This window comes from Amblyomma mixtum, chromosome 2 (assembly GCF_055824585.1).
Source record: "Amblyomma mixtum isolate Tamu chromosome 2, ASM5582458v1, whole genome shotgun sequence".
Lineage (NCBI taxonomy): Eukaryota > Metazoa > Arthropoda > Arachnida > Ixodida > Ixodidae > Amblyomma > Amblyomma mixtum.
The window spans coordinates 204,575,878-204,600,459 of NC_143013.1; the positions used below are offsets into that span (position 1 = coordinate 204,575,878).

General features: G+C 47.0%; 1 protein-coding gene across 1 annotated transcript in view; it reads right to left on the bottom strand.

Moving 5' to 3' along the window:
• The window catches only part of LOC149362303 (uncharacterized), a 72,018-nt gene extending 53,501 nt beyond the window's left edge, over positions 1-18,517 (bottom strand). Inside the window, exons 1-6 of the mRNA XM_089569689.1 lie at positions 18,487-18,517; positions 16,174-16,186; positions 13,523-13,659; positions 9,389-9,514; positions 6,860-6,973; positions 2,238-2,330 (exon numbers count right to left, since the gene is read on the bottom strand). Of these exons, the coding sequence (XP_089425815.1) occupies positions 2,238-2,330; positions 6,860-6,973; positions 9,389-9,514; positions 13,523-13,659; positions 16,174-16,186; positions 18,487-18,517 (514 nt within the window). The remainder of the gene's footprint in view (positions 1-2,237; positions 2,331-6,859; positions 6,974-9,388; positions 9,515-13,522; positions 13,660-16,173; positions 16,187-18,486) is intronic.
• Positions 18,518-24,582: the final 6,065 nt, after the last annotated feature.

Consider the following 24,582-nt stretch of genomic DNA (forward strand, 5'->3'; position numbering starts at 1 on the left):
AAGAAGCAAAAATAATGTTGCCCAGCCCGCACCAAACCATGCAAAAGAGCATACCGTGCACGCTTCATCGGACCCGCCATAATTCTTCTGTTACTAGACAACATCACAAATAGTTATGAATTGTGTTTTGTGCTTACTTATTCTACTCCAGGAAATTGATAAAAATTACCATTACAGAACTTTTGCTCTCTTGCATGGGTTACTGGTGCGGTAGAGGGAAGAAGACGAAGAAACAAAGCGTTTGCTTCAGATCGCCGCACATGCTATGCATTTTTCACTGAACGTGCTATTCTCCCTACAAGATATTGCCACATTTCCACAAGCAGCCGCCGGGCGGCTGCTCTTCGCAAGTCGCGTGCACCGGCGAGTGAACGAAGAAGAAGATCGGTCCCGGCCTCCTCTGGGTGCTCTTGGCTTGCTTTCCGGTGCCGTCCAGGTCAACCCCCATTAAAGCCTTTCGGTTACGAGCCGCAACGGCTACGTAACACTGGTGGAGGTGCTGGGTACTGCAGCCTGTCCAAGTGCCCACACTTCCATTCGAGCAGGTTGGCATGGACATGTTGGGCCCTTTTTCAACTTCCTCCTCGGGCAACCGGTGGATAATAGTCGCCACCGATTACCTCACGCGCTATGCTGAAACAAAAGCCATCGAACGAGGCACGGCAGCCGAAGCAGCGAAATTTTTCGTCGAGCGCATCGTCCTCAGGCACGGCGCCCCGTGTATTGTCATAACGGACCGAGGCACAGCTTTCACGGCCAAGCTGCTGGAATCCGTCATGCAGCTGAGTGGCACTACCCAACGTAAATCCACCGCCTACTATCCACAGACGAATGGCCTGACCGAACGTCCCAACAAAACTCTCGCCGACATGCTGTCTATGTACGTGGATGTTGAACATCGGTCTTGGGATGACATCCTACCGTACGTCACATTCGCGTACAATACGGCGCAACGAGAGACCACACGCATGACGCCCTTCTCTCTCTTGTATGGCCGTGAAGTGTCCACCACGCTAGAAGCCATGTTGCCCCATCACGGCCACGCTCCCGAAGTTGGTACCGAGGAATTTACTCAGCGCGCAGAAGAAGCACGGCAGCTTGCATGACTGCGCATCCGGAACCAGCAAGGACGAGATGCTCGGCGTTACTATCACCGCCACCGAGTAGTGACCTTCGAACCGGACGACAGGGTGTGGGTGTGGACTCCGATTCGACGCCAAGGGCTTTCCGAGAAACTGCTAAAGCAGTACTTCGGTCCCTACATAGTGGTCCGTCAGCTGAGTGACGTCACATACGAACTTCTTCCCGACGGCTCTGTTACTACTCATCGCCGCCAGCAGAAGCCCGAAGTCGTCCACGTCGTGCGAATGAAGCCGTACTTTTCGCGCGAGCTCCGCTAGCAGCCTACCGCCACGCCATCACCGCATGCTTCTTGTGACTGTTCATTTTCTCGCCATCATTTCTTACGAACGGCTCATTTTCTTCCATGTTCTTGTGAACTGCTTTTCTTACCTTCTTTTCTTACGCATGCATCGGGTCGATGTTTTTTAGGGAGGGGGGTAATGCCACGTTTCCACAAGGAGCCGCCGGGCGGCTGCTCTTCGCAAGTCGCGTGCACCGGCGAGTGAAAGAAGAAGATCGGTCCCGGCCTCCTCTGGGTGCTCTTTGCTTGCTTTCCGGTGCCGTCCAGGTCAACCACCCATTAAAGCGTTTCGGTTACGAGCCCCAACGGCTACGTAACAATATTTTCCTAACCTCTGCTCATTAGGTTGCTCGCACTGTGACTCTGTCATTTTATTTTCCTTGTGCGGCATTTTTTCATTGTTCTCTTTTTTTCGTAACCCGAACACTACATCGGAGCCCATTGAAAGCAGACGCGGCAGACGGTACTGGAGGATCGCGGAAACAAATAAGCTAAACCCTGCATTGTGGAACAGCTGGCAGTGACTGCGCCACGTGCTAACAAAGGTAGAGCGAAGGCAGCACCCCGCTGCTGCTGACACACTTCAGTCACCCCTGAAGAAGGGACCGAGTTGGTCCCGAAACGTTGGGCGAAATTAAAATATTGGTTGGTGTAAGTTTTCTCTCAACTAGCTGGCAGCAAACTTCCGCAGTCGAGCGAAAAGTGCAATACAGCAAACTAGTCCTAATTTCTGCCCAAGCCGAGTTCATGACCGTACTGGGGTTGAGTTTATGCAGCTCCCCGAGCAGAGGCATGCCTTTGTTCGCCAACTAACCGCACGTGCATCCCGACATGGGGCAGCCGTCTGGTCCAGCCGGGCTGTTGGGGTCACACTTCTTGTCCACCGGGCATTCCTGAGGGCACGTCACTGCATGTACCAAATAGCGAGGTGCCACTTACGGAAATGTAGAATAAAACAGACACGATAGTGCCTTATGGCTATTGGTGTTACCTCTCAGTCGCGTGGTAACAAATCACCAGGCACTACTACACTTGTGTTTGTTCTGCCCGCAAATGTTGTAGGGCTGGAAACCGACACGGCAACCTTGTCAATTCAGCACAAGATTTACAGAAGCACAACACAGGGTGTCCGGTTTTGTGAGGCACTGTGCATGAGTTCCAACTGAAAACTTTTTCAGGGCGGAAACCTAGGTCAGTTAGAGAGTTTACGATTACAACGCTCGTGAACGAGGCATCACAATAGGTGGGTTAAGCAAGCAATGTGCGCGAACACTTATGCGCTAATGCACAAAGTCGTAAAATTGAGCAAAGCATCAAAACACTGAGAGAGAAAGCCACCTCATATTCGAGCGGATTAAGCGAAATCCAGCGCATGCAAGCAATGCCAAGTTCTCATCAGTTGCTGTCATCTGTTATGATAAGCTTCGACAAATGTGGAAAACGTTTGGCCTTTTTCCCCGCGCTGTACTTAACAATCCGTAAAAGGCCGTGTGCGGCCTCACTCATGGCAGTGCAAGCAAAGATTCGAACAAGCAGTGTACTGTCGTACTGTCTTTTTTCACCGTACTACTGTCCTCAGAAAAGTGGGAAGGACTGCACAGTTCCTCTGGATCGCAATACGATTCTGTTCGCATTCTACACCGCATAGTCATCGGCAAACGTTTGACGGATAGAAATCCGCCGAACAAAAAAATTCCTGCGTTTCCTCACTGGCCAGTGAGCAGGTATTTGTTCCAGTGAACACAGCAAGTGTGTTTCCTCAGACATTTATGCCCTTCATTCACCTACTTTGTCTGAACACAAAAATTCTTTACCGTGAATCCGCATACTGCAAATTTTGTTAAAGACTGCGCTTCCCTCTCGGCAAGAAATGCCGCACCACCGCCCCCCTATCTCACTGACTGCATGCGCTACAGGATGGCGCAAATATTCACATTCCCTTCTACCGAAATCTGAATCTTTTATAACGTGATCTTACTTTCTTTAAACGGTGTGAAATTGAATGCACGTTGGGAAGATAGAGCGGGGTCGCTATTCTGGAATTCCCCATTAAGTGGATATGTCCAAACATGGGGCTGTACCTGGGCCCACTTTGCTGCTGAAAAGGAAACAGCGCAAACAAAGGACTGAGGAACGTACAACACAGGCGCTGGCTTAGAACTGAAGTTTATTCGAACGGTGCACAGACATTAAGTAGTCTCGATGCAAGCTGTCAGCTTTGTTAACGTCAGGGGCGGTGTTAAGGGCCGAATAACAGCGATAAAATCTTAAAAGCTCTAGAGTTTTAACAAAAAACGACGCCTGTGAGAAGAGTGGCATGAGAAAATTAAAACAACACGATGCAGGTGAAGGATGGATAAGGGGCGTGTGGTTAGGTAAAATGGCCAGGAAACACGGACTACGCATAGCTTTTCCGGCGCCCAAGAAATTAGGTGGCCTCTGTAAAAGAGTCGATCGACAAGATCAGCCGAAAAACGCGTGCAAGATTAAGCACAAGGCACCATATCTAAAACCCTGTGTGACCTCGGCTGTATATGAGACACCGCTATCTTGTGGTGCGTCCTACATTGGACAAACAGGAAGGTGCATCAACGAGCGTCTGATTGAACACTAGAAGTCACTCAAGAGAGGCCAGGCAGCAACCTGCCCATTCACTGTAAAAAATTGCTCTAGCGTGCCAGCGCTCGACAAGACAAAGATTTTTAAAAGATATTAGGAAAGCGCACTCGTGAGATACTTGAAGCTCACCTAATTGAAAATCGTCGTGACACGTGTGTCAGCAGTCCGTCCATCAACCTACTATCGAAAGAGACTGCCTATTTGAAAAAGTGATCTGATCTCTCCTAGAACACTTTTAGAACCCATTATCCATCCTTCACCTGCATCTCGTTTTTTTTTTCTGATGCCACTCTTCCTACAGGCATCGTTCCTTGTTAAAACTTTTAGAGGTTTTAAGATTTTATCGCTTTTATTCGGCCCTTTACTCCGCCCCTGACGTTGAAAAAGCTGACAGCTTGCCTCGAGACTACCAAATGTGTGTGCACTATTCGAATAAACTTCAGTTGTAAGTCGGCGCCTGTGTTGTGCGTTCCTCTGTCCTGTGTCTGCTCTGATCCCTTTCAAGCAATGTTTAACCAACTTGCCCGTAACAGCACCCTGCTTTCTTGCCTAAAAAAAATTTACCCGCGATTTACATCGCTAAAACTAAATGCAACGTAGGTGGTCCACTATAATATGTAAGGGCCCTTTGCATGGAATACCTAAGACGGTATTACAAACAATGCAAGAGGCAGCGTACGCGACGCTGTTTCTGCCTTTCCACTTGGCTGCAGCTGCCGCGAAACCGGTTTGCCTCCTTTCAATTAGGCTGCAGCTCGCGTGCAGGTGTGTCGTCCTTTCACCGTCGCTGCAGCTTCTACGACACTGGCTTTCGTCCTTCACCAGGACACCACCAGGCTTCACCAGGGCACACAATGGCTTTCTCGCTAGTGACCCACCCAGGGATAGCACGCGAAAAGGAAAGAGGGCTTTCCCTCCCTCCGCTTCCACCCCCAACTTATCACATGTCACGGTCTCCCATTTGCATCCCCTTTTCCCCTAAAAGTGGAGAGGGGGCATTCCCACTCTTTACTTTGCCACCAGCCAATCGTGACGGGTGCCGGCTGATTGGTGGGTACTTCACCACTACACATAACGGCTTTCTCGCTGGTTACCCACCTGGTGCTAGAGCCCGAAATTTCATAACCACGGCAAGTGGTAGCTGGAGGCTTCATCCGCAGACCGAACGGCTTTTACGCAAGCGAGGCCTCTATTGCTTGCGCACTAAAACAGCAAGCACCACCTGTACCTTATCCAATCGCGTTAGTAGCGTACATTCTCCAAGCGCCTTTAAATCAAAGGGAGTCTCTTGTCTCTGATTTCCTTACTTTAATTCACGAGTATATATGACACAGTTCTTGACATAGACAGGCTGCTTTTCTGTAGCATGCAACACGATTCGCCACGAACAATTCTTGTAACATTCCGACAAACTTCGTCATCTGTGTACGGCTAAGGTACCCGCACGTACTAATCTTAGTGTTCCATACGGTGGTGCCACCTAAAAGACAATCGAAGGCCTTCGAAAGAACAAATATGGCCCTTGGTTGTTCTAAACGGAATGAGCGTTCTCCGAGAATAATTCTTTCGATGCACTTCGCTTCCTCAAGGGAATAGGACCGTATATATAGGCCCTTCGTTTCAAGAAAGTGCCGCGCGCTTCGTGAGCTTTTGTTACTGCCTACTTTTTTCCCGCAAGAGACTGTCTTCAAATACGTGCGAATGCTGGATACTTTTGATTAGGATGTTATCGGAGGCCCACCTCAGCGCTATCGCTTCGCGGTCCTCGGTTTGCATTGAGATGCCTTTAGAGAGACTTAAGGAGAGTACGAAGTGAAGCTAGATTGATTAGTTAACCTAACATGATAGCCAATGTGTCGTGCTGAAATGAGAGCTTTGATAGCGAGAAAGCTAGAAAATTGCGTAAAAGTGAAATACACGTGGCGCCAGCTGTCGCGCATCCCTGCAATTGAATTTCGTGACGTGTATATTTCGCGGGCCATGATCTGTTCGCGGCTTTCTTGTGCAACTTTTTTGCCTTCAATGGCCACCGTTGTAATACGAGGGAAGCAGCGCGGTAAGCGATGCCAAGAATGCGAAGAATCTTATAATTAAAACAGCTGGAAACAGAAGACGGAGAGAAAGACGAGATACCAACATGAGCGCTGGTCGCGTGTAGCCGTTATACGCCGTATGTTCGGAACCCGAAGCTCTCAACGGCATTCACGCTGTGATTCCTGGGAATGTCTAGGCGTAACCTACCGCAGGTTGGTGGCCCGCCAATTTTGTAAGATATCAGAAGTTTATTTTTTGAGTTTCTCAGTAACGCAGCCACCTTTCCGAAAAAAAAAACAACGACGGTAGCGTCTATTCAATTGAGTTTCAGAATTTATTCCCTATACACGTTATTGTTGCTGCGCCAGACTGACTGTGGCTACTAAAGCGTATAATGTAAAGCGATTTGGAGGTTACTACGTAGTACATTCGTTTCAGCTGAACAAGAGCAATAATACTTTTCTGGTGCGATGGTCGTTTAAGTTTGCGTGGCATTGTAGGACAGGGTGAATAAGCGGATAGCTAAGCGCACATTCTTCACTCTCGCTTCTCGCAATAATAAACTGCCATAAACACCTTCATCTCATTAGGCTAAGAATAACCTTCGAATCGAGTCTGACTGTGGCGCGCAGTGCGTCGCGCTGCTGGTTGCCGCTGGCGTGGTAACCATGCCCTAAAGCGCCATTTTGTTTCCTTCGGGATACGGACTTGCTGTGTAGAGCGAACAGCACACCTCGACCGAGAAACGAGCCGTGTCGGCCGCGCCGCTGCTCCCGCACTGACCGCATTGACAGGACGACAGATAGCACCCGTGCTCGTCGAGGGGCGAGTCGAAGTGGCACACCTGGCCGGTAGCGTTGCACGGATTGCTGCACGCATACTGGCTGTCTGGAACGTCTGCCAAGGAAGAAGAAACCGGAAAGGGGATTAACGGGGTAGCTGGATCAGTGTACGAGATGATGGAAATATTTTTCTGCCCATGTCTTCACCTTGCATGTAGACGTTCGTAGAGAATAGTCTGAAGGAGTCGGTCACTCAAAACTGTTTTATTAACGCGAAAGCCTTAGATGACTCATCGGCAGGAAAACCCGGCATGGCCCCAAAAAAGTAGCGGCCTTTACAAAAATCGTGATTGGACGAATTCGTGCGACGTCATCAAATGCGGGAAGATACGAAATGTTAACAAGTAATAGCACTATGGTACTTACATGTGCACCAAGTATAAAGGAATAGAATTGAATTGGAATAGAACCGGAATAGAATTGGAATGCTTTCGCAGTACTATCACGTAATTTTCTTAAGTGCACCTGCACACAAAACGTAAACAATGGAGGGGAAAGCCTCAATGCTCCCGGTAACTAAGTGCTCATCGCATGTGCATTTCATGGTGACTTCACGATGAAAGTGTTCCAAACTGGAGCAACCTCTGTTGAACATCATAGGGTATAATTTTCAGAAATAACAAAATAGACAAATTTGGTCCCCCTGACGTCAAGCGCACTCGATTCGCAGGGGAAGTATTCCGAATGAGGTCCCGTAAGTTAGTGGCGCTTTAGTCGTGCAGAAGCCCATGCAGCGTACATGCGGTAAGCAGTCAGTAACGAAGTTTTCAATGACCGACTACTGGACACAAACACCCTCAGAACAAGGGCACAGGACAGCGGCAAAATAAACGCTGATGCTGCTGAAGTCTGCATGAACCAGGTAACCAAGAAACGGACGTATCTGGTTTTGAGACAATGTGTACGATGCGCATGCGTGATCTTGTTTCCCAGTTCATGCCCTCTTCAACGGAATTTTAGTCGCCAGTTCTACGCTGTCCTGTGTTCTGCTACTTGAGCTCTTATTTCTTGGCTCGCTCTGCCGTGTCTGACTTACGCAAACTAGCTCGCCTTATTATCCTTTGTGTACGGCTTCGAGTCGTAGGCTTTCATTCCTCGTCGCAGCTCAAACACTGGCAAATCACTGAATGGCTGGGCGTATGTGGTTACCCACAAGCACGTATAATGTGGATTACTAGGGTGTGGCGTGATAGTGTATGGGAATTAAAGTCCGATGCTGCACGTTGACTCCAAGCCACGCCGCACTAAAGGGCTGTGTATTTATTTATTTATTTACTCACTTAATTATTTCAAATACTTCAAGAGCCATCGGGGAGGACTCCTTAAAGTACGGGTCCTTACAATTTCAAAGGCAACACATTTCGAGCATTCGGTTAGTTATCACTGCACAATTCTGATTTATCTTGTGTGTTCTTTTGGGCTTATATTATAAAAGTCATTCACAGCTTTAGTGGAGAAATAACCAAAACCTGTGTTGTTTTATGAAAACTGGTTGTTTCATTTTATATTGGAAGGACAGGAACACTCACATCTCAGAGCCCTCGTACGTTCTGAACTTCCAAGCGATACAACGTCACGCTTTGATGTTCCTGCAGCAGTACAACTTCTGTTTTTACTTCCAGTCAGCTTAAACCATTTGTTGAGACGATGCGCAACTAGGCGGCGCCACCAATTCGCGACAATTATACATGATGTTGTCATCTAAGATTTTACACAATTTTATACAATTTTACACAATGTTAGAAGAGCGCTTTTTTCGTCATAGCATTGTGAGCAGTGCAGTACATCAGAATACGGCTAAGACATGCAAACTAGCAGGCTGGTTAGCTAATACTGAATAGTCAACTTTTTAACTATTACCGTCCGGGTCCTTAATTATTACAGGCGTGTAGGCTGCCTTGAACAATATCCATATCAGTTTCTAGAGTTTCGAAAATACGGTTAAACTCGGCGCTATTGGGTCCAACAAATTCTGACCACATCGCGGCAAAATGCATGCGCTTTCGAGAAGCTTGCAGGCAAAAAAACTCCTCCAGTCCACGTAACACGTCGAAATAGCCGAAATTTCTTGGGCCACAACGTCAAGGGTAACCGCATTTTCGAAATTCTAAAAACTCATATGACTTACGTTGGGCTACACGGCTGTGAATAATTAAGGAACCTAAAAGTAATAGTCAAAAAGTTGATTATTCAATATCAGTTAACGAGCCAGCTAGTTAGCTCTTCTTACCCGCATTCCTATGTACTGCACCGCAGACAATGCTATGTCGAAAAGGGTGCGCTTTTAACTCAAGAAGCCTAATTTTAAAAACTATGTAGAAGTGAAACACGCTGTACTCTAGGTTACGTGCTCGGCAAGGTCTCATTCTTGGGCGTGACACCGCTTATCGGGTCTGTGTTAACGCTGCAATTCACACAGAACCAAATGGTCGATATGAGCGTACGGACGTTAATGCGGGGCGATACGTACAGCAGTGGCAGTCCTGGACGAAGCAGCCATCGGCGTCTCTCTTGGAGTCGGGCTGGCAGAATCGCCCACTGTCACCGCAAGGGTTGGTGCATTTGCCTCCCGGGAGCGATGTGTCCGTCGGCGGTTCTGAGGGATGCAGATAAATCACTCGGGGGTCTCTGGTTACGTATCAGCACAATATGCAATGTATATCATCGTAATTATGGTCGAGGTTACGTCTACTGCGCTTAAAAGCCGTCGCCACTAGTTAGCCCAAATTAGCCCCATTGCCGACGCCGCTCTAGTGATATAGCCCGCCTAAACTCTCTGCCGCCCCGGGGCCGCGTTTTCCTTTCACGGAAGAAAATGTGCTATTCTGTTAGTTATCCGTTATCTGGTCCACTTTCGGCTATCGTAAAGGCCTCTGGCGGTCATCGCTTTCAGGTGCTCGCTAATCGCGGCCTTTCTGTCAGCCAGTTGCACCCCTTTATTGAAGACGAATAACCCGTGACCGCAAGTGCTTCTATTGATCTTCATCGCCATGAAGTACACCAGCTAAGGGGGGACAAACACATTTTCAATAAATCTTTCCATTTGTTTTGCAATTTGCCAGGGGGTCTGTCTCTCAGCCTTCCTATCTGATACGTGCAATAGAACAGGAGCAGCTCTGGAGGCGACGTTTTGCAAAAAATTTAACCGCGAGAGGGATATACATCGTGGAATGAGAGAGATATGCACTATGGACACATGCAGAATACTTGCTCATTGAACTCCGCAGTCGCCGAAGAGCAGTTCTTGCCAAGGCTACTGGCGTTAATGCCACTTTCAACGCCATCAATAAAGGGAAACGAGGAAAGAATTGACAGTGCAAGCCATCGGTAACCTCTCTGAGTCTGTCAGCATTGCTAAGATATGAGCATTTTCGGCGCCCGGTACGTGGCAGCTGCATTCTGCTAGAGCTTTTTCAAGGAGCACGTAGATTACGAAAACTGTGCGAAGGGTTATATTACACTTTAATTCGTCAGTCGTCGAAAGTGAAGACAATTTTGCTAGTGCTTTCTAAGAAGTTATATCAGAAATTCTCCTTGCACGTCCCGTCGTCTAGAGTCAATAATTGAATTTTAAGCTTTAAAAAACAAGCGTCTTAGATTTTTGAAACAAGAAAAAATTACATGATGATCATGAATCCTGATGCGACAAACATGCGATAGATGTTAGCGCCGTGGCTTGTTCGTTCCGCTGCTGCATGGGCTTTCAGTGGGTGGGGTTAGGGAGGAAAGGCGGGTGAGGCTTCAGGACGGTGCAGGCCTCACCCGCCAGGGCTTCTCACAGACAACACCGGCATTTTCGCCAAGTGCCACTGCTACTGCTCTCGCAATAAACTTCGAAAACCATGTTCAGCGTTTCATATAAAACTGCGGAGGAGCCGCCACGGTGGCTCAGTAGTTCGGCTGGCCACCCGGCTGCTGGCCCGAAAGACGTGGGTTCGATCCCGGCCGCGACGGTCGCATTTCAGTGGAGGCGAAATCCGTGTACTGTGCGCTGTCAGTGCACGTTGAAGAACCCCAGGTGGTCGAAATTTCCGGAGCGCTCCACTACGGCGTCCATCATTGCGTGAGTCGGTTTGGGGCGTGAAACCGCGTAAACAGAAACAAATTTATCAGAGTTGTAGGATTGAACGTCCCGAAGCGACCCATGGGTTATGAAGGACGTCGTATAGTGGAGGGCTTCGGATTAATTTAGTCCACCTATAGTTATTTAAAGCCGGATGACGACTGACATGCAGACGGGCTATTTCGAATTTTACTGCATTAAAATACCGCCGCCACGGCCGGTGCCGAACCCGTCAACTTGGGAACAACAGCCGATCGCCAACACCGCTGAGCTATGACACAGAGTTAGTTCGCCGCTTATTGTCGATCATTTAAACCTTCCGTAACTAGGTGTTATATTTATAGCGGCCCTGTACGAGGAGAGTTCAGGATCAAACCAGAACCAAAAAATTGGGTGCAAAGTGCACCAAAGCAGCCGGTACTTCTGCAGCGTACTCTGTGGCGGGTCTGACTTGCGACAGTTAGCTCTAATATATCGTGTAGCCTTTACCAAGCTAGCTAAGCGACGTGCTGTGCTCTGATGCATTCGGAACGTTTTCACACGCATGTCTTCGACGCAGGTTTTCTGTGAGCACAAATTGATACAATGCTAAAAGTACCGCGCCAGCAGTTAAAAGTAATTCATGCAACATGAAAAGGCAGTACTTGTTAATGGGGTACAAAACGAAAGTGTTTACATCTCAGTACAGCGCCGTATAAGTTGAATGGGCTGTGCCGTGTTACCAGGGACCGTCATGAGCGGAGGACAACATTTGGCCCCTTTAAATGCGAGGCATCGCACAGGACAAGGATGGAGGAATGCGCGTGTGACATAGTATACGAAATTCCGCTCTCATGCGACAAAGTATACATACGGCAACCCTGAAGATGCATAAACATTCGTCTGCGAGAACATCTGAAATTCTTCTGCGATAAAAACTATTATTTGAAAGTGCACTGCCGCGAATGTGCAAAAGATGAAAAAAAAAGAACAGGAAGACCTGTCGCCTTGGGTTGCTAACATCAAGATTTTATTTAGACACAAAGATCAGACAACAACCGAACTGGTCGAGGCCTACTCCATCCGAAAAAGACAATCCCAGTGTGTAAGCCAGCCTTCTATTGTGCTAGTTGACAAAGAGGGCTCGTTTCTTGATAATTCCTAATCCTCTCTTAAGTTCAAGGGAGGCGATGGAATACTGTTCGGTAAGATTTGATCCGGTGATAGTGTTTTTTTTTATTTCTCGTTGTAATGAGTCTGCGCAAGTGCTTTGGACTTGCTATCACATGAAAGAGTGGTGTAAAATGTGTGTTTTTTCTTAAGAGAAAATTAGTTGCAAGTCAGCCCTTGTCTCTGTCGTCTATCTGTACATCTTTAGTCTTTTTTGCGCTGTACCTTCCGATATGAAGCGCTTAACGGAATGAATTATTGAATTTAGGGTTGTTATTGGGTTGTCGTGGCGTTGTCTTGTTTTATAACCTGTAGAGGAAGTGAAAATACCAGATGTGCCAAATATTGTAATGTCCGGTTATCAACTGAAAAAGGAACTCCAACCTCCATATGCGATGCCTATCACTTATCAACGCGAAGCCACATTGTTGAAGCAGTTCAGTGATTGAAATAATACAGTATTTGTTTAAAATAAATCTTTCTGCTTTTCGTTGGATACGTTCCAGTTTGTTGACATTCGATGCGGTGAACGGGTCCCATGTTATGGCGGCATACCCCATCGTTGGACGGATTATGGTACTGTATGCAAGGGATAGTACAGCTAGTGTTTTTGATTCTAAAACTTCAGAGCTTCAGCGAAAATTATACGTGGTCAGGGTACCGAAAACAGGACCAACGCCTGTCCGGGGCAGCCGCTCTACCAACAGGACGGCTGGCAGATGGTATGGCGAGGCCAAAGTAGACAACTCGAAGTGCGAGCGGTGTTAAGCTAATGGATTCAAGGAAAGCCCCCAAGATAGGGAAGTTTTAAACTAGGGAGTAATTACTCACTGTAGCCTCTGTATGCATGGTTGCGCTCGGGTGGATGATTATCTTAGGTGGAATGCGTCCTAAGTTGAATCTATGCACCTTGGTGGTCTCCTTTCAATGCATCGAACAGTCCTTCATTCACCATTGAAATCTTATGTCTCAACCCTACACTGGAAACCCGGATTGCCATATATGGCCATATTCCTCATATTCCTCCTTCAAAGCATATCAGCTTGTTCCAGTTAGCAATGGAAGGAGGCTTATCAACGCGGTTCCAGAGATCTGGAGGTTGGCAAATGCGAGAGATTGAAACCGCAGTTAAAATATCCGTAACTGCAAGAAATTAGTATGTTTTAAGCAGGGAATCTGTGTCTGTTCCCAACCGTAAGTATTTTGCCTTTTCAGTCACAAAAATCTGCTCCAGGCCTTGAGAATAATAGCACACCCTCCCCCTAATAGGAAGCACACCAAAATACCGTTCACTCCGTATTTGCTCCCTTATAGGGCATTCGTGAATTCGTGCTTAGAGTGTATCCAAGCACGTTCCCGGCATCAAGGGTAAGCGTAAAGTGGCGTACCTACCAGAAGTATGCGCGGAGGGCCTGTTCATGAGGAACACGACCAGCAGGACAATCACAACGATGACCACGATTGAGATCACGCCGAAGATGAGGTACACCACACCGTCTCCTTTTTCCCCGCTGTACTCAACACTCTCCCTGTAGCAGACGCGCAGTCGGGGACAGTGCAGGACGTTAGCAAAACTGAGATATTACGCTCGAAAGCGTAATATCTCAGTTCTTGTCAATGACAGGAATCGCCTTATATCGTACTCTGCTCGCACCTCCTGTCCCGATGTTGAGTCTGCTAACAAACACCTAATTTCAAACGCAGATTCAGTTCATTTCCTTTTCATTTGGTCACGATGATGACGTCAGTCATGACGACAGCAGAGAAAGATGGCGAAGTCAATGAGAGCCACGGCGGGGCTGGGCGTGGCGTCTGACGGCGATGCCGTGACCAGTCCGGCCGTGGCTCACACGACTGTCACTGCATCGCCCTTAGACGGCACATCCAGTCCGGCCTAGTCACCAGCGCTATGCTTCGCCACCTTATTGCGCAATCCCCACATCTGCTCTTTCGAGAGAGGATTAGCGACGGTAAACCTCGACGTCATGTAATGAGATTGAAACACGGGCCCGAGTCTTCCACAGACTAGTGATTGGCATGCAGGGAACCTCTCGGAAACAAGCTAGCTTAAAAGTATTCCAGTTCCAGAAATGTTTTCTTTCAGCAGACAATGCCAGCTTGTGACCTGAAGACTTAAGTTCTCATTCTTCAGCCATCAGTTCTTGTAAGCCTGAAAAATTGTTTTTGATGTTCATGTTTTGCTGTAGTCAGTCAAGAGACACTGGGATTACAAAAACGTTTAACTATTTTTGTAAGCCACTTTGAAACTGCAGCTGCAGCCCTCTCTTATAAGGAACTCCATGTAACGAAACAAGAGAAATATTGTGTAGCGCAGAGTCGCTGGATCATAACGGTATTATCGAGACTGACGCGGAGTCTTATGCTGCGGCTTAATTAAACTTATTGAATATAGCTCGGAAAGCGAAGCACTGAAGTGAACAGCAGAGAAAAATGTGTGTCCGCTTGCATAGGTAATGACAGCAGATTCAGCACGGGAAGTTTCGAGTTTAGGAAACGAAAAAAAAAGTAACATAGTGCTACCACTCTATTACACGAGATTCAGCGACAGCTGTTAAGTATTTATTTTCTACCATATGTTGAAGCCGATAATAGAGACTTTTAGTATAGCGTTAGCGTGATAGCGGACCTAAGGGAAATTACGTCAGCGTGCCGTAAGCAACTTATCCCCGCAGACAGTTTTAGTATAGCGTTTTTTAAAACGTTAATTGCCATCTGCTGGACATGGATGCGAACGGTCCTTCTAAAATGGTCGACACTGCCGCTAACTTGCCAAAGTATAATATTTCCGAGTTTTTTAAGCGAATTATTACTGCAGCGCTAATTTTCGTCTGCAAAATGACCCTGAAATTAAAATCAAATGAAATAAAATAACGGAAAACAGTGGTGCCATCTAGTGAAGCCAATGTTAACTACAAGCCGTTCGAGCAAGAATATTTGCCATCACATGACGTCTAATGTACAAAAAACTTTTGTAAATTTAATATAAACTCGCTTTACATCATTTAAGTCTATAAAACACCGCGAAAAAGCTCCAAATCCATTTTTGTTTCCTTCCGAACGTTTGTGCTAGGTGTCTGCTGCGTTTCGGGCGGTGGCAGACGGTAGCAGTGCAGCTTGAGGTCTCATTTGGCTTGCGCGCTCCAGAATTGAGAGCGTATCTCAAAAATGTGGTGAGTTGCAGTTTAAACTTTATCGTCGAAGCAAGGTAAGAAATAGCGAAAAGCAAAAACACTAGTAGTTGCCGGTAAGCATGCCGACCGGAATCGCAAGGACTGCTGAATCGGCTGAAGGGGACGGCTCTCGCTTTCAAGGACGTCGCCATATTTTTACGCTAAGGGCGCAAAAGCCGCAACTGCCGCAGCGCCAACTCCTCAAAATTATGTGCATACGCTAACGCTATTTCCCCGTTAGCGTTCTGCGCATGCGCACTCATGACCCGCTATTCCCCTATGCACGCAATTACGCAGAGCCCGCAATACTAAAACTCTCATGAGAGAAACTTCGCATCTGCATAGCTATAGACCGCACATTTTAGTTTTCCACACACCATTTTTCTAACAAGCTTTTCTCTACAGCCCGGTGCTCTAGGCCGGCGGCGTCACCCATGACCCTCTCCTCGGGTGGCGTGCTTAGGCAGCATCAGCCGCAAATGAACCGCTCTCGCCCTTTCCTTCCATGACAGCCATCGTCCTGATAACCACCCATTGGTTGCACCTTTTTTCCTCTCGCCATACTCTCCTCCTCTGAGAGTAACCATCCTCTGCTTGGAAATTTGTTTGCACTCTCGATACCCTCCTCCTGCAGATGGTTGCTGTGGGAACCACCTACCGGTTGCGCACTCTTCCGCTCACTTCATACCCTTTCCCTTCACGGTAACTTCCCTCCGAGTGGTTCCCATGGCAACGCACCCACCGGTTACGGCGACTAGTACTGCTATCACGCGAAAGCCAGGAACGGGCGCCTAACAACTGTCGCCGCAAAAATGTAAACCGAATATGAGGCAAAAAGAATGAACAGCTTACCCCTGTTGTTCACCTGGAAGGAAGCAAAAAGAAATTAAAAAAAAATGTCTGTGAACATATCATTACAAAACAACATTTCACTCTCAGTAGTTTGAGTCCTTAAACTGGTTGCTTTATTCATTTATATACTGAGCAATTTGATAGAAGATATTTATTACTAAGGATGCTCTCAGACCAGCTAAATCCAAGGCTGATCAAGCACCGTCTCCAACAGCTATGCGACATTCGCGGCGAAATGAATGCCGTTTACTAATACTGGTGGCAAGAGAAAGAGTAAAATATTTTGTGAAGAAATTTGATCTCAGCTGCAACGCAGAAACACCAATCGCAGCAATGAGCCCACTTCACTGAGGTTCATATAAAATTCATCAAAATGACCGTAATTATCGAGTCCTGATTTTGGAAGGGGTCATTGTGCGCTCAGAGGGGGCTAGAATGTTTCCCTAACTGACTACCCACGCTAAGAGTCAATCTGAGCACGCATAATGGGTTGGTTTATAGGGTTTTACGTCCCAAAGCAACTCAAGCTAAGAGGGACTCCGTAAAGGGCATGGAAATTTCGACCACCTGTGCTTCTTTATCGTGGACTGACTTCGCACAGTGCACGCACCTCTAGAACTTCGCCTCCATCGAAATTCAACCACCGCAGCCGGGATCTAACCCGCGTCTTTCGGGTTAGCAGCCGAGTGCCATAACTACTGAGCCACCGGGGCGGCCCGGGCACGCATAATGGATTTCCGCAACATTTCCGTCAGCCGGCAGTGCTGGTTGGGTGGAGGCGAGGTTGTATGGCAGAAATATCGAAGGCCACGACGTTGCCATCGTTGCGAACATCATTTTTTCGAGGCTTTCGGCATAACAAGGTCGGATTGTGTGCAGCAATCGAGTTTTTATTTATTTAGTTATTTATTGAACCTCACAGGCCCCAACGGGCATTGTGTGAGGGGGGTTACAATATCAAAAAGGATTTCAGCAACAAGAGGCAAACACTGGCATATAAGTATCAAAACAGAACATAATTCACAAGAACTAACAGAAAACTAAATCGCACCTACACAGCGCAATACTTACAGGTTCATACATACACAGAAAAATAAGGCTAACATGGTAACACATGTACGTTGTACAAAACACATGTACTTAGCGCTAGCAGTATAAGTTTAACACATGTTCACGGAATGACGCAGGGTTAGGTAACGATGCAATTGCATCAGGAAGATCATTCCAGAGTGAAATGGCACGAGGAAGTGCAGATGAATTGAACGCTTTTGTACGGCCGAAAATGCGAGAAAAACTAAGATGATTATGCAAGCGTCGAGACGTGCGCAGTGGATTGCTGAGTGGCAGAGGTGATGGTCTATCTGTGTGCACGTACTTGTGTATCAAGCATAGAAGCGCGACTTGGCGGCGTTTTTCTAAGGGCGGGAGATCGTGTTCTTTTTTCATTTCAGACACACTTGATTGGCGGGTATAATTGTTAGAAATAAATCTGGCAGCTCTGTTTTGTATCAGTTCTAATTTTAAGTTTTATTTCTACAAAATGTTACTGCATGGCTACAATCAGCCGTGATATAGCACGCCAAAACACCACATTTTTCTTAAATTTGTCTCTTTTCAACCAATATGACGCCTGCAGGTCCACGTACTCTTTTTATCTGCAAAGCGAGAGGCTGTCAATGAGTTTGTAGCATTCGTTATTGAGGATACACAATGACAGAGTTCTTGTGTACGATCCACCCGTGATTCGTTTTGTCTGCAACTGGTTCTTTTCGTCTTGTCGCTTTAGGGCTGCAGGTAGCGTGTCTCTTTAAGTTGCGAAAAGAACTCTCATGAACACCGCCGCCAGCGTTGAATCTCAATATGCTCAACAGCAGCCGCACTAAATGATCCATAGTTTGTTCTAGTATTGTACGTAGGGATGTGTGCACACACACCGAGCGTGCACGCAGTGCGCAAGAGTTTATTCATACCAGTGCTTCAGGATGCTTACTGGCTAGCACGACTGAGCTAAAAGAAGAAATCTTCTCATAAGCATCTAAGATTCCCCCTCGGCAACGCGCGGAACGGAGAGGCGGATAACCGATACCTAAAGGAGAATCGTCGTGATAGGCAAACACAGAATAACTTACTTCAAAAAAGTGAGGCTGTTGTTTCAGAACCAAGGTTGTCGCGTGTCTACAGGAAGCCTCTGCCATCGCAAGTGTGGACACAGCACTTCAGAACCCAATGTATTTTTTGCCACGTGGAGTAGCAGGCAGAGCCTGACACGCTAAAGAACGGGACTCCCGAGGAGTAAGAGTTCCATGTGCTCACCGCTGCTGCCGCCGCCTTCGGAGGAGGACATGTTGCTCGTGGGTGAGCCCCTTGGGGCCCAGGGTCCACCAAACTTCTTCCTCCTTCTCGGCGGTCAACTGAAACTTGGGAAGTCACGGCAGTGGAAGCCGGGGGCGGCCCCTGCGTCTCGCAACCAGCTTCGGCGAGGCGAGCTGGCCCGACTCCTTCGACCTCTTCTTTGCCGTCGTCTCTCATCTGGCCTCGATGAGGGCACGGCTGATGCGGCATAGTGCAGCGGAGAGTGTCGTGTCGCCTGGTGCAATAGAGCTGCGTGAATGCTTAATGAAAAAAAGGAATGAAATTGTATTAATGCAATCACAATGCGTTTTCTGTGGCTCTCTCTCCCTGTGCCTGCAGCATGACGTAAAGGAGAAGTTATTAAGTCACGAAGGCCGCTATTGGTATTTACTCAAGGGCTCTTGATTGGAGCTACTCATTTCGGGCCACTGACTATACCCCTATTTTTGTAGCTGAGTTTCTGGCCATTGAGTTGGCCTTAATAAGGATTCCCTGCAGTATCACTCGGGTTATTATACTCTCAGACAACCTTTCTGTTTTGGCAGCGCTCGAAACCTCGAGTGATACTCCTATGAGCCGTTCCCTTCAATTTTTTATTCCTCCACATGTTTCAGAAGTTCGCTTTCACTGGGTCCCTGGGCACTGTGGCATTGTTTCTAATGAGAGGGCTGATTTTTTAGCAAAGTCTGCCCTTGATGGTCCTATTGTCCCTTTCGTCCCAAATACTATTTACTTGACTCTAGCACGCTTTCAGCGATTCCAGCGTTTCCACACCTTGAGCCATGAGCCTCTCCTCGCTGCAGCGGATATTCAACACCTGGCATTTCCTTGGAGTGTGCGGATGTGCAGTTCGAGGCAATGTGAGGTGTCCATGACCCTTTTGCGCTGCAGGATACCGCGGCTAAATCTTTATTTATGCCGATCGGGGCTTTCGATATCCAACCTTTGTGAGTCTTGTGGCGAAATTGAGTCGATAGAACATTTTTTCCTCTCCTGCCGGCGGCTCGCTGCTCTCCGTAGAATTTGCTTGGAGATCCCCCTCGCTCGGCTTGGGCTTCCTCTATCTATTCCGATTCTCTTATCCTTCGGGGCAAGCGCCAAGGGATATGCCCTGAAATCAGTGTTCGATTCTATTCACAATTATATAATTTCATCTAGTAGATTCCTCTGCTAAAATGTGAATTCACTTTTCTTTCTCCGTATTTTTTGTATTGTACAAATTCTAGCTCTGTGTCCCAAATTTTAGATTTAATTATACTCCATTCCCTGTACATGAGTGCGTTTGTATCCGCTATGCACCCTGGCCAATCCCCCGCCGTGGGTATGTGCCATTCAGCCCGAGGACATCATCATCATCATCATCGGTGTGGCGTGCACGACATTGTTCTAAACCTTACGCTTGTGGCGGTGCTTGCTTTTCAGTTACATTCTGTGAGTTGGCACACTGTCACACTGAGGTGGATTCCTGGTCACGCAGGAATCCCTGGTAATCAGGTGGTGCATCGCCTCACCCGCAAACATCAGCACCGGGTGCCTTAGATTCCCTGGCCTTATCCATCCACATAGGACACTGCTCTCCACTACAAACAAAAAAAAAATAAAACTTCACTGTGACAACATTACAGAAACTCTTCGTACACTTCCTGTTCTGGACAAACCTCTGATCACCACTGAACTACGCATTCTTCGACGCATACACCTAAATACACTCCTGCGCTACCGTATCCGACACTCCGCCGCTTGCCCGAATGGTCCTGAACCCTGTGCTAATCTGGGACGCTGCCTTTTCTGCTGCCCCGCTGTCATTCAGTTCCCTCTTTTTCCCATACCTTTCTTTCTCAACGAGCCAGGCTTGGATAGCGTCGGGTCGGCTGACGGACCAGTTGGCCTTGGTTATAACATGACCCAAGAGATGCTTGACGCTTAATTCTTAGTTAGAATAAGCTTTATCTCTCTCTTTCCGTCATTGTTGTTGAACTCAGTATTTCTCATACCCATCATTTCTGAACAAAAGCATTTTTTTAGTGGGAAACCATTTATGAACGCAATTTTTTCATGTAGTGTAAGATTTAACTATAACAATCAATATATCCGCCGATCACCCGACGGCATTCTTGCATTTTTTTTATGAACTTTTTGCTATCGTAAAAAGTGTTCCTGATCGGTTTTCTATCGCAGTCTTAACTCTTGGATGCGACCGATGTAAACATTTTAAAAAGAGATTTTGATACATATCAGTCAATCGTTACCTTCACATTTCTTTGACAGTATCTCACAATTATTCAATTTTCAAAATTTCTGTCCCGCCGCCGCGGTGGCTCAGTGGTTATGGTGCTCCGCTGCTGACCCGAAAGACGTGGGTTCGATCCCGGCTGCGGCGGTTGAATTTCTTTGGAGGAGAAATTCTAGAGGCCCGTGTACTGTGCGATGTCAGTGCACGTTAAAGAACACCAGGTGGTCGAAATTTCCGGAGCCCTCCACTACGGCGTCTCTCATAGCCTTAGTCGCTTTGGGACGTTAAAAAAAAATTTCTGTCCGAGACTGTTGACATGGTCCGCCTCTGTAACGTTTCCTCTATCAAAACCAATGAGAAAACCGGCGATAACAGACAGTGTTGCTCCACAGGCTCTACGACATGCTCGAAATCGGTTAGTAGGGTGGCGAGCTCCTCAAGACTGCGGATTTCGCGCAGCACGGCATCAAGACCGCGCGGTGCGTGCCGACGAAGCTGAAGAAAGTTGGCTCCAGCGGCCAATCCCCCGCCATGGGTATGTGCCATTCAGCCTGAGGACATCATCATCATCGTCAAGGCCCCGCAGAGAGCGTGCCGCATGAATTCAAGCATGGATGCACCAGTGGCAAGCGAGGGCCGAATGAACCTCGAAGACGGGACGAACCGTTTCGTTGCAGCTTCTTTGTGTGTGATTGCCTGGAGTTCCACAATGACCTCCTAGCATTAGGACTACCTTCTTGCTATGCATTGCAGGAGGCACTTCCGAGGGCCGATCTCACTACATTACGAATATGGATGAGCTGTCGTGTCATTTTGCCTTTTCTTGCTTTAACCGTGCATTCAAAATCAGGTCCCCATAGTTCGTACTTTTTGATCTTCGGTTGGATATAAACGGGTGCCGTCTAACCTACTCTATCTCACATCAGGAAGATGGATGGAGGAAAAATGAGGTGAGAGGATTGAAAGCAGTTTTCTTTGCCAGAAGATTGTGCTACTCTGCTGCAGCGTACATCTCTTCTAATATTTTCTGGCAGCTCCTTTGTAAACAAGTTTACTTGCCTAGGTTTATTTGCAAGGCTAGAAAGGTAATGCGGTGTGAAAAATTGGACAGTAAGGTTACGGAGTCGTAACTATAGCCTACTCACCACCAGGAGTTGGAAAAGAAAAGAATGCGGATAAAAAAAAGGCCGTAAATTAAGCGCCTTGAAGGAGACCGCGCACTTCCAGACACAAGACAGAAGGAGTGCACCTTTACTGTGTTGAGCCAATACAACTTTTACCGGCAGCGAGAATGCGCAGTGTTCACGCTAACAAACGCGCATTAAGAGGGTAGCTGATTCATAAAGTTTGCGTAAAAAGCTTGTTAGATCTGTTTGGTTGCGCGAGGAAACAGATCATGAGGGTGTTTTCCCTCATCCTTACCGGGTGTTTTGGTTAGATTTGGTTTACAGAATTTGGTGTCCCAAAGCGACTCAGGCTATGAGGGATGCCGTAGTGAAGTGCTCCGGAAATTTCAACCACCTGGGGTTGTTTACCGTGCATTGTCACCGCAGGGTACGCGGGCCTCTAGAATTTCACCGTCATCGAAATTCGAACGCCGCGGCCGGGATCGAACCCGCGTCCGCGTCTTTCAGGTCAGCAGCCCAGTGCCGTAACCACTGAGCCACAGCGGCGTTCCGTCGCAACATATCTTCCAGAGGATTTGGTGTTGCCGCATTGATAAAACAAAGTATATCGACGCTTGTTTGCTACATCAAATCGAAAACCATGAAAGCCTTGCAATAAGTATTTCTTCCCGAGGACGATAGTTTTTACTAATTTCAGTTTACAGAGCGCTGATTCATCGCCACAGTTTGCGAGTGAACTATCCGATTTGACGAATGGTTTTCGTCATTACAGAATCTTCTAATTTGGTGACTTCCACATGTAGCTACAGACAATAAACTGGGACAATCATTTTCCTAATTCCGTTTGTGCTGTCCATGAAGACCACGGGTTTAAATTGTGGTCAGGCTTGATTTGCAAGCCAGAAACAAGGCAGCCAAACGTGTACATGGTACTGTCTCTTCTATGCTAGACCTTGTCTTTGCTAGCCAGTCTGTTACAGACTCTCCTGTTTCAGTTGGGCAGGCAATTTCTGATCATTTCCTACTCATAGTGCTTGGCCTGGCCAAAGCCTATCGTGCAAAGGACTTCTTACGTGAAAAGGATGATAGCGGGTTGTATTATTTAGATTGTATTCTTTGTATTACTGTATATTTAGACCCAAATGCGAGAAGTTTACGTGACAAGTTTGATGAAGTTCATATAATTCAGTCTACCATGAATCATTCTTTTGATTAAATATGTTTTACTGAAACATGGTTCTCATTCGAAGAGATGAGAGAACCACTGCCACTTGATGTATACGACTGCGTCTTAGCACTTCAGTCAGGAAAACGGGGCGGAGGTGTGTGTATCTATGTCCGCTCGGGTTTGCAGTATAAACTAATCCCAGAATTTAAGGTAATAGATTACTAATGAATGAATAGTGATAGAATGCTCAGATATATTGTTTTCTGTTGTATACAGACCTCCTTTCCTTGCTTCAGAGATGTCTTATCTTTTACAGAAAGATTACTAGAAAAAGGTTCTCAGTTAAATCTTCAAACGGTTATGGTAGGTGATCTCAACATCAATGTAACCTCTGACAACCAAATGTAGAAAGATTTCACAGAAATTTTAGACGCATATATTTGCTACAATGCAATCAGTGTACCAACAAGAGTAACACTCACCACGGAAACGACACTTGAGCTCTGTATCACGAGTTTTGATTTGGAGGATGTCAAAGCGGGTGTTTTACAATCAAACGTAAGTGACCATTTCCCAATATTTTGTTTTTTGCCTGGGCATCCACCAACTCGGTCAAATGAAGAACTCTTGCACAGAATATACTGTGAGCGGAATGTGGAAAACTTGTTGACCTTGTGTTAAATATTGATTAGAATGACGTATTAGATGAAACTTATTCCAATAAGCCCTATAATGTCTACATGTTGTCACCAGGTGGCCACAGGTAGCATCAGAAGACAAAGAGGTGAAGGTTGGCTCACGCGCCCTGAGTGCTGGTTCTGGAAACGCTTCCTCTGCTAGAATGTGAATTCACAACTTTTCTTTCTCCGTATTTTTTGTTTTGTAGAAATTCTAGCTGTGTTGTCCGTTTCTTTCTCTGCTCTCTTCTTTGGCTTTCGGCCTTGCACTGCTTCAAATCAAACAATGAATAACCAACTCGCCCATCAGCTTGTGCTTTCAAATTCTAGCTCTACGTCCCAAAATTATCAAAATACTCCATTCCCTGTACATGAGTGCGTTTGAATCCGCTATGCACCGTGGCCAATCCCCCGCCGTGGGTATGTGCCATTAAGCCTGAGGACATCATCATCATCATCATCAAACGCTGCTGGCGAACTGTGTCTCCTTCTTTGGTTCCGTGACACATTTTTGGTTGAGTGCGCTGGGTACTTTTCTGGCCTATGTCTCACACACCTCCTTGAACTGCTGACCTCGCGCCTCTGCCGGTAGACACAACAGTTCACTGAGTCAGTCGCTGCAACCTAGGGCTACCCCCAGAGCACAGACCATTGGATTCTACTTCGGCGCCAGTCCCACGACCAGCCATGCAAGGTACTCATAACTACACTCTTCAGAACCCACGAGTACCGAAGCCCTTCCACGGCGGTCAGCTTGAGGACGTGGAAGACTGGCTCGTGCAGTTTTAACGCGTCGCATCTTTCAATCAGTGGGGCGGCGCCGCGAAGCTAAGGAATGTCCTATGGAAGACA